Source organism: Strongylocentrotus purpuratus, unplaced genomic scaffold, assembly GCF_000002235.5.
Source record: "Strongylocentrotus purpuratus isolate Spur 01 unplaced genomic scaffold, Spur_5.0 spur5_scaffold_20, whole genome shotgun sequence".
Classification (NCBI taxonomy): domain Eukaryota; kingdom Metazoa; phylum Echinodermata; class Echinoidea; order Camarodonta; family Strongylocentrotidae; genus Strongylocentrotus; species Strongylocentrotus purpuratus.
This window is the reverse complement of record NW_022145606.1, coordinates 13,422,760-13,432,487: the sequence shown is the minus strand read 5'-3', so window position 1 is coordinate 13,432,487 and position 9,728 is coordinate 13,422,760. Positions and strand designations below refer to the sequence as shown.

General features: G+C 39.7%; 1 protein-coding gene across 1 annotated transcript; it reads right to left on the bottom strand.

Moving 5' to 3' along the window:
- Positions 1-344: 344 nt before the first annotated feature.
- Positions 345-3,558, bottom strand: LOC115927597 (glycoprotein 3-alpha-L-fucosyltransferase A-like). The gene is made up of 3 exons (XM_030993674.1): positions 2,915-3,558; positions 809-1,022; positions 345-644 (listed from the first exon to the last, which is right to left on the bottom strand). The coding sequence occupies exons 1-3, from the start codon at positions 3,556-3,558 to the stop codon at positions 345-347; spliced, it is 1,158 nt and encodes a 385-aa protein (XP_030849534.1).
- Between the last annotated feature and the right edge of the window lie 6,170 nt (positions 3,559-9,728).

Genomic DNA, 9,728 nt, shown 5'->3' with positions numbered 1-9,728 from the left:
CATCGGGAGTTCACGTGACGCCTTCATGACCTAGTTGGAACGCATCGTACTCTCAATACAATTAGCCATTGTGTGGCCTTCGTGTGGCCTGGGGCCTTCTTATTACAAATTCACATCTTCGTGATGCCTTCGTGAGTGGTTCGGGTGCCATCGTGTGACCTTCTGTAGGCATCGTACTTGCTTCGGCTGTTGGTTGGCTGCTGACCAAGTTCAGTGCCATCTTCGTGCGAAGTTCGAATTTCCTTCATCGTGTGTCCAACTTATGTCAACTTCGGGACAGTGTGACGCGGGCATTAAGAACGTTTTTTGAGGCTGTACTTGAAGTGGAACGATCGATCGAACCGTTATTTTGGCACCCTCCCTTTCTTCTTGCACGAGTCCAGCCACCATGTTTTCCAGTCTTTTTGTTTCGTTGGCTTATAGGTTCCATTTCGAACTGCTTTCGCGTCAGCTTCTAGACGGTCTCCAAGCTCACACATGATACTTCGCGTGGATCCTCCGTACGGTTTCAAAGAACCTTTCTTTTTCCATTCAAAATACTTGCCATAGAGGGCGTCGTCCGCGTCCACTTTCTTCAGAAATTCCCCTAATTCCCGCGCGGTTTCGAAGTCCTGGATGTGGATAAAAGAATTAGGAGGTGCCACCTTTTTTTTTTTTAAAGGAAAAAAGGAAGAAAAAAAAAAGAAAAAGGGAAGGTGTTTAACAGACTCGACGATATCGACAAAAGTTAGGAGAAAAATAAATAGATAGGCGTAAATAGTCAGATCTGACTAAACGCAAATAAAACCAACTAACAACAACAACACACCTTTTCATAATCACTCCGCGGAGGCCCGAAGACGATTGGGACTATTTCCCTGTAGAGGGCTTGGATCCAGAACTTCTCGGTGATATAGTCCGTGCACTCGCTGTTTTCCAGCGCTAGTAAGAACTTGTGCTGCTTGAGCGCCCTCTCGCAATGTTCGGTGCCAGCTGTGCAGGTTTGGTTTCCACAGCGGCCATACATGTCCACATTGATGTATCTATAACGTAAGATAAACAGAGCAAAGTATTTAAGAAACCAAAAGACCTTTAAAGGTAAAGATCAGTTTTGGAAACGCCCCCCTTTCAAAAAATGAAATGGAAGCTCCTATTATCAATCATGTGAAAGAATATGTTTTGACTAATACGTGATGATACAAATTTTGCCGAGAAACCGCCTACTAATTGATAAATTTGGTAAATTATTATATCTATTTGGACCTCGAGAGATATCGCGCACGTGTCGCGTAGTCCCATATACATCTTTCTGTGTACAGTACGTGCTTGTAACTTTACCAAGACTGGGCCAAATTTCTTATCATTTTGATGATTCCATAACCTTCCATTACACACCAATACTTATATGCTAGATGATCAACCTTTTCTGATCGATTCCACAACGTTTCTTTCACAATGCAATCGCATAACCATAACTGTTCTTTATCTTTAGTTTGAGGTCTGTGAATCGTGAACAGTTGGCATTATCACAATAATGTTTCTGCGTGTATCATAGAATTTCTACATTTTGTCGGTACTCTTCGGTACACTATCTAATCAACATTTTCGTTACGTAATAGATATCGAATTCGTGTATGTCATATGCAGGCACGTAGCCACAGGGGAGGGGGGGGGGGGCACGGTTGAACTTTTTTGACCTCGATCGATTACATGTATGTGCCCCCCCCCCCCCCCCAAACATCAAACTCTGGCTACGTGCCTGATGTCATGTACATACACTTATATGATATTCAGACGTGTTTCTCCCTCCCCCTCCGATCCGTTCCGTATTATGAAAGTATGATATATGATCGTCTGTTCAGGGACAAAGTAGGGCGTCGTCTCTGGGTGAAAGTACGGTGAGCTTATAATGCCCTCCAAGTTCCAAACAGGCGACATGCACTCCGCCAACGTTTTGAAGTGTAAAGGCTTGTTCATGCAGAAACGATGTGGTATTAAAAAACGGCCGCAAAAAAGCAAAATAAACTGACGCCGTGTTTCTCATCTACATGTGAATAACTGGCAAACTGCGCCAAACAAAGGCCTTACTTGCGCTTATTCACTGAGCTCTGTTGTTGTTGTTGTTGTTGTTGGTAATAGTTTAATGGCGTCCATTCAGTATTGAATATATACGCCATATCTTCAGTTTTATAAGAAAATCAGTTATACATAAGAAAACTGAGATTTTGTGATGACATAATTAATTAGTCAGTAACGCAATTCATCAGGAGTCTCTGGATGGTTTGCAACTTCGTGCTTCTGCTTTTTTTTTTTTAAAGTTTGATCTGGTCAGCCCGGTTTCGATTGCATGGAAAACTAGCTTTGCCCGATTTGAAACAGGCTTCTCGGCTACTCGGCGAGCTCTGTTTTTATCCCGGCCCCCCACTCAGTGTTATTTAGGGTACGCATATGCTCGTACCCTCTTTTTGAAAGCACCCCCTATCTGAGGACTGCCAACATTTCCGAACCCCCCTTTCGCGGGCTTTTTGCGCGCTTTTCCTGCCTTGGAGACCCCCCTAAATCAGGAAAAATGCTCAATGTACCCCCCCCCCTAAATTCGGAATAATTTCTCAGGATTCCAAAGAGATGAGAGAAAAAAAGAAAAACACCCCCTTTTTAAAGAAATCTCCGGGTGAAAAGTCAAATACACCCCTTTTTTTTTACAAATCTCGGGCCGGACTTTGTCGCACGAAAAGTACCCCTTTACCGGACATTTTGGCAACACGCATGCGGTCATTCCAACCTCTGAGTGGGGGGGGGGGGCCGGGGTTTTTATACATGTTTTTATAAGATACAGGTATGTAAAACGTATTACAGTTACTTCATCATAGACAAAACAACAACAAAAAACGCAACGGTTTAATGACATCGCATATCTGAACGAGGCTTTACTTGCCTCGCCAATCTATTCACAAAGTCCTGTCTTGGCCAGGTTGTCTTTTTACAGTTCGAGGCCATCCAGACGACCAGCCTGGAACGATTCTTAGCCCAATTTCTCGTGACGTTAGCCTCGAGCTCAGGTTTCCCTGCGAGGTATTGTCCGTAATCTGCCCGAAAGTCTGAATCGTACCGAAATGACATGATATAGTCATATGTGTTGCTGTAGTATCTGGTGGGAGGAACGACGTGCTCTTTGGTGTTGAGCGGACTCTCGAGCGTGTAGAACACCCACTTCTGGCCCCATGGCCGATGACAATGCAACGTCTCCCAGTCCCACTTGGACCAATGAAATAAGATAAGAGCCTCATTCTTTTGCATAGTCTCGAGGGTCATATCAACGGACAGCTGTACATCGCAAGTACTTCCGGGGCATTTGATCTCATGGATGCCTTGGGAATATCCCAACTCACCGGCATCTCTTGCCCAAAGATGAACCTTGCGGGGGCAGCTGGTGGACTCAGCCCCATGCACCCTTTCCAAATTCGAATGCTTCACATTACAAGGTTGAAAATCAACACTCATCATCAGGTATATGAGCTGGATGTATCCCAAAGCGCCCGTAAGAAGCAGCATACAGAAACGCGATTTCCTCATGGCCATACCTGCGTAAGAATCGGATAGAATGAATGAATAAATGCATGAATTATCTATTACAATTTATAAAAACATATGAAACATTTTGTTACAATTAAAAGAAGCCCCAAACGCTTCATTAGTGTGGTTCCCTCATACGTAATATGAATATGATGTACGTAAAGACTACTTAAACTACATATCGATCTCATTGCCAATATTATGGCCCCCGAAAAATCACCCCCCGGAAAACTACCCGCAAGGACAATTACCCCCGGAAAATTACCCCCCCGGAAAATTACCCCCCGGAGAATTATCCCTCGAGGACAACTACCCCCTACCCAAGGACATTAACCCCCCGGAAAATTACACCCGAAAAATTACCCCCAAGGACAACTACCCCCGAGGATAATTACCCCCCGAGGGCAATTACCCTCGAGGACAACTACCCCCAAATGAAAATTGCCCCTGTGGCATTTGTAACTGTGTAACGTCTAATGCGAGCTTCTCCCCAGATTGCAAATTGCAAGATCTGAAATAATGTTTTCCAAATTCCTGAGGTCATTAGCATTCCATTGATATATAGTTATATTTTGTTATAAAATGGCTAGCTGCTTTAAGAGTTCCAAGGTCTTACGTATGGTAGTACAGTATATCGTTTGCTCATTACGATAAATAAGACCTTGCAACTCTTAAAACAGCTAGCCATTTTATAAAAAAAATATAACTATATATCAATGGAATGCTAATGACCTCAGGAATTTGGAAAACATTAATTTCAGATTTTGTTAATACTTAAATAAGTTGTAACCGCCCCCCCCCCCCACCCCCACGCCCCCCCCCCCCCCAAAAAAAACACGCCCAAAATAATGTGACGTAGGCGATTGTAGTATGTCCCCAAAATATAAACAGAAACTCGTAACCACTACGTGGAGTCTTTGGCCTTTGCTGTATAAGTTTGATGCATGTTTTGATTGTTTACCATGTATGTTCTTTGAATTAGACTAAGATAAACTAAAAATAGAAGAAAGAATAATGTTTATTACATAAAACATACACTGTTGCTCATAAAGTTGGAATATTTTTGTTTTACCCCAATTTATGGAATTATTTTGACAATGATTTATTCCTAATAGATCTAGATAACACAACAGTATACATTCTCAGATGTTATTGAATAATAATTTGCCAGTGTTTGTTTTGCGTCACTGCTAAAGCATGTGTATGCTACTATGATTATCAACTTGAGGACCTACGCCCTTAAGTCATAAATGACAGTAAGGAGGATTAATGCCCCGCAAAAGGGCACTAATATAGCAAATCGACACGGTTTTGATCGTGGGGTCTCACAGTTAAGAGGCCATTGCTTTGCCACTGAACCCTGACTGTAGGCAGCGGGGGTTAGGGTAGGGGGCAGTTCCCACAAATAAAAAAAAACAAAGAAAATGCAATAAATTATCAATAATTCATTGAATCCCCCCCCCCCGGTCCCCACCAGAAACAAATCTGATGTGTGCCCATGCCTTGAGCCATAATGCATGGCCGTACAGGAAGAAAACATATCAATACAGCTAGCAGAGCATTTTTTACTATATTTCCGGTGTCGATTGGGGAAAAAATCCTCTAGAAACAACGCTGTTAGATGTTTCATCCGACAAAAAAAGATACATCTAACAAATTATTTAAGAAATCATTGAAATAATTTGAAAACGTTAATTTATTGAAAGATTGCACTCATCGTCGAGGCTGGTAAAATGCACCATATACAATATTGAAGAAAAAAAAATCATAATTCAAATCAATTAACAAATTCGTGATCACCCCAGTGGAATCAATTCCCTTTGAAGGAAACACAAATCTGTAATCAAAATTGACTAACTTTCGACAAGCACGTTTTTAATATCCAATACATATAGCGATTATTTCTCATTATGTTTGATAAATATATTCATTAAAAAAAAGATATGTCAAAAGTGCATTAAGCACCTTTGGGATTTTGGATCTATAGACAGGTAGTGTATAACTTTAGCAACATAAAATTTAGGCCTGTACTCACTTGTTTGGATGTTGGATTCCAGTGATTAGAGTAGATAATTTGGAACCTAGGGAAGATTGACATGACGAAGCTAATCAATGGGCTAACGTAGTTTTCTAGCAGCTCTCTTCATTAGTAATAATTATGATGTTTAGTATTTCGGCAGGTAAATTTGTATGGGCCGCCGTTTGGGACAATATTAACAACCACAAAAAAAGACAAAGATGCATTCAAACACACAAAGATCAGAGCAAATAGACAAAGTACCCAGAAGAAAGGACAATTAACAAGCAAACAAACGAAGGTCAAAGCAAAATAGACAAAGTACCCAGAAGAAAGGACAATTACCAAGCAAACAAACGAAGGTCAAAGCAAAATAGACAAAGCAACCAGAAGAAAGGACAATTAAAAAGCAAACAAACGAAGGTCAAAGCAAAATAGACAAAGCAACCAGAAGAAAGGACAATTTTACAAACATACAAAGGACAAAGCAATAAACAAAGCGACGAGAAGGTCAAATTCACAAGCAAAGGATGAACTGAAACAAACATAACAGCATCGTACGAACTGACCCTCAAAGGACAACAGAGGGCGTTTTGGGTTTACGGTAAGCAAATAGACATCAATCACGAAGAAAGAGAAAGGATGATTTGAAACAGACATAGTGCATTGTACGAACTGAATTTGTCCTTCTCGTCGCTTTGTCTATTGCTTTGTCCTTTGTTTTTATTTGTAAAATTGTCCTTTCTTCTGGTTGCTTTGTCTATTTTGCTCTGACCTTTGTTTGTCTGAATGCATCTTTGTCGGTTTTTGTGTTTGTTTATATTGGCCCTATCGGCGGCCCATAAATTTGCAACCAGTCATACGATCTCGGCTGAGACTGATGACATTAAACAAGGAGTTCACCAGGCCAGTCCGGATATGTCTTAAAGTAAAACGCACAGATTCACACACAAAACTTTTGATCACTAGAAGTACTTTATATAGATTTACTCTTCATGAAAGGGAAATAATCGAAATTGTGTCAGTGCAAGAATGATCATTCGCAGGTATTTCTTCGATCTTCGGAAGACCTGTTAACCGCTCAAAAAGAAGACTTATGCAGCACTAATATTTGTAAAATTCGCTGTGCAAGATATTAACGGTTGATAGTCAATTTCAACGCCCTATAAAACATCTACTACGTTTCATTATGCGAATGGGACCTCTTGAAGATTAAAAGAGGGAATCTTTATAACGTACTTCTATTGATTATACATAACCCTTGTCACCCATGATATATTTTCCTCTTGAAGTGGCCTGGGTTGTGGACGTGCAATTCTGCAAAAATGCGAATTATTATCTTATTTATCTTACTCTTTTAATTATCTATAATTTATTTGTATAGTATACGTTTTATGTGTTTATCTGCCTTATATTTGGAAATGTCATTATTGACTTTAACAAGCATCCGTAGCAAAGCAGATAAAATGCCTAATTATATTCTATGAACTAGTTACTGTTAACAATTCAGACTAAAGTCCGTGTCATTAGGCTGCCTTTCAACACGTCTTGAGAGCTGTACGAACCTAAACAAAAAATCTGCAGATAACGTCACTGTTATGCGACATAACATGGATCAGGGTCCCGTTTCATAAAACTTTTTTATCTATAACATAGGCTAAATCTATATGACAAATTTGCTCTCAGCCAATCAGATGCCATGGTTTCAGTAGCTTATAACAGTAGCTTGTAACCTGGTATTGATATCAAGTTTCATGAAACAGGGTCCAGGTTCAGACAGACTTTCATGCCACTAGTGTGTGTAGTCGATATACTCATTTCTGTCTAAAGTGCATGTGACTTTCAGGTAGATTTAATGATCAGGGCCTCCGCCTTACAAAGAGTTACGATTGATCCAAGTCAATCGTAAGTCCTCCAATCAATCGCAAGTATGCAGGCTCCTATCTCTTATGTACATACATGTAGTTGCGATTGATATCAACTCTTTGTAAGACGGGGCCCAGGTCTCAAAAATCTGATAATTTTATGTCATCTCTTCTTCTCTCACAATACAATCACATTAGCGAGAAGTTAACTTGATTTTTTAATTGATTACTTGTAAATCCTTAACGGACGCCATTGAACTGAATGTTTTCAACTTGTTCATACATTTTTAATGATAATGTTTGAGCATATGTTATTTATTTTCAAATTAAATTGACCGTAGCTCTGCACAGACCATACAATGTACACAGAAGCCTCAGAATAACATATGCACGTTTATCAAAACAACGAAAAATCATGGGTATTATTCCTAAGTGATTATTTCGAATCTAATGCTTTCATATTTCATATATATAAAATAGCGAGTAGTTTAATAAGAAACGAAATGAGCCTAAGCTCAAAGATAGATTAAACAAAAAATTATACCGCTAACTGATTTTGAATAACATGTATACTTTTTTGAAATAGTGTTCGAAGAGATGTAGAATGCATTCCATTGCCTATTGCCAAAAAAAAATTATCTCGTATAATCCGCTTAAAGGTATTACAAAGTTTTGGTAAAGGGTCATAAATTTGGTTCAAATTAACATATTGGAAGCATAACTATGCGTTCCTACAATATTCATTGATCGTTGTCGCGGTTGAAATCGAGTCTAAAGTTATGAAATTATAAATAATAAACTCTTTATGTTGTATAGCTCCCTCTCAAGGTCAAAATATTAATTTAGCTATGAAACAATGTTTCTTGACTAAAATCGACCGATTAGCTATTCCCGTTTGGAAATTATATATCACAACTAAATATTCTGAGATTTTCATGGTCGCAGCTACCATTGCACGGCCATAGGCACTATTTGAAATTTAACACAAATTTACCGGGAGCACCGGTAAATTTTTATATTCATTTTTTCTCGAAAACAGTAGTGTTTTAGGGGCTAATTTTTTTAGTGCTTATAATACATCCACAGGGGCATCCAAATATATCAAAATTTTATAGATCACTATCCACCCAATTTTCAAAATTTCCCCAAACTGTGTATTACCTTTAAGAAAATCACTTTTCAAATCTCTTGCTATCGAGCCATTTATGTCAACATTTAGACAATATTCAAATGAGAGACCCCGCGGTTTCATAAAGGGCCCTCGTTCTTTTTCTTGGGAGGGGGATGGGGGGGGGGGGGGTCACGTTCTATAAATGTGTAGCCGATCAGGCAAGCCTTGAATAAGCGCGATGTTTGGGCAAGTTGATCGCATGCGCAGCCCATGCAGTAGCGCTCTGATTATGCTCTGCAACAGTTTTCATGGTGTTTGGGCCTCAAAGTATTCATAACACGAAACAAGTTGGATTGCCCGTTAATTTCAGATTAAAATAGGGAATTTGTTTGATGTATGCCTTATTAATCATATAGGGCCATTTTCTATCATTTTATATCAATGTTATCATCAATTGATTAATTTCGAGAATGCTTATAATGACAACTTACCATCAATGTTCCAAGGGTCCTCCAAATTCATAATCATGTTGTTTGTCGAAACACAGTGCCTATGATGTGTAGTACTAGTATGCTTAAGGTGGCCAATCTGGTAAAAAAAAAAATTGTTTGCAGTATGAAGATATACGATTTTCTGTTAAACTGCAAAACAAAATAACACAATCTTGCCCCACTTCGGTAGAGGCGTAAAACTAGTACCACTGGAAGCCTCGCGTCTCGCCGTCCGAAAAAAAAATGACTGGGTTGTGCAGGTGGTGAGGTGGACCACTACACCGTGGTTTTCCCTGATTTATACTTCATTGGGTTCTCAACGCCGAAATGTGACAACTCTCATTCACAAGAGGCCTCCAAAGAAAGTCTTATCCGAGGGTTGTAGTATTTTCCATTTTGACCTAGCCTGCGTCTATGAAACACGGTATGGACGATAGGAACATGTTAACACGTAAACGGCTATAGTGTATAGTTATCGATATCATTCAGGTGGGACCGGCCCTTGTAAATAAATGTTTTATCCAATGCCTACAGGAATCCTGCAAATCCTGAGAGAGTCCAGGGACCCGTTTCTCGAAACCGTCATAAGTCTAACTTCTTGACTAAAAATCAGCGTTAGCTACTTATCCGCTACGTGTTTCACGAAGCCCTCTTTGCCAAGATCAACGACAACATTCTGACTATTTAAAGTA

Coding starts and splice junctions, on each gene's coding strand:
- LOC115927597 (XM_030993674.1), bottom strand. CDS start 3,558: ATGGCCATGAGGAAATCGCGTTTCTGTATGCTGCTTCTTACGGGCGCT. Junction 1,023..2,914: donor TTTGTGAATAGATTGGCGAG/GCAAGTAAAGCC, acceptor CTTACGTTATAG/ATACATCAATGTGGACATGT. Junction 645..808: donor CGCGGAGTGATTATGAAAAG/GTGTGTTGTTGT, acceptor AAAAAAAAAAAG/GTGGCACCTCCTAATTCTTT.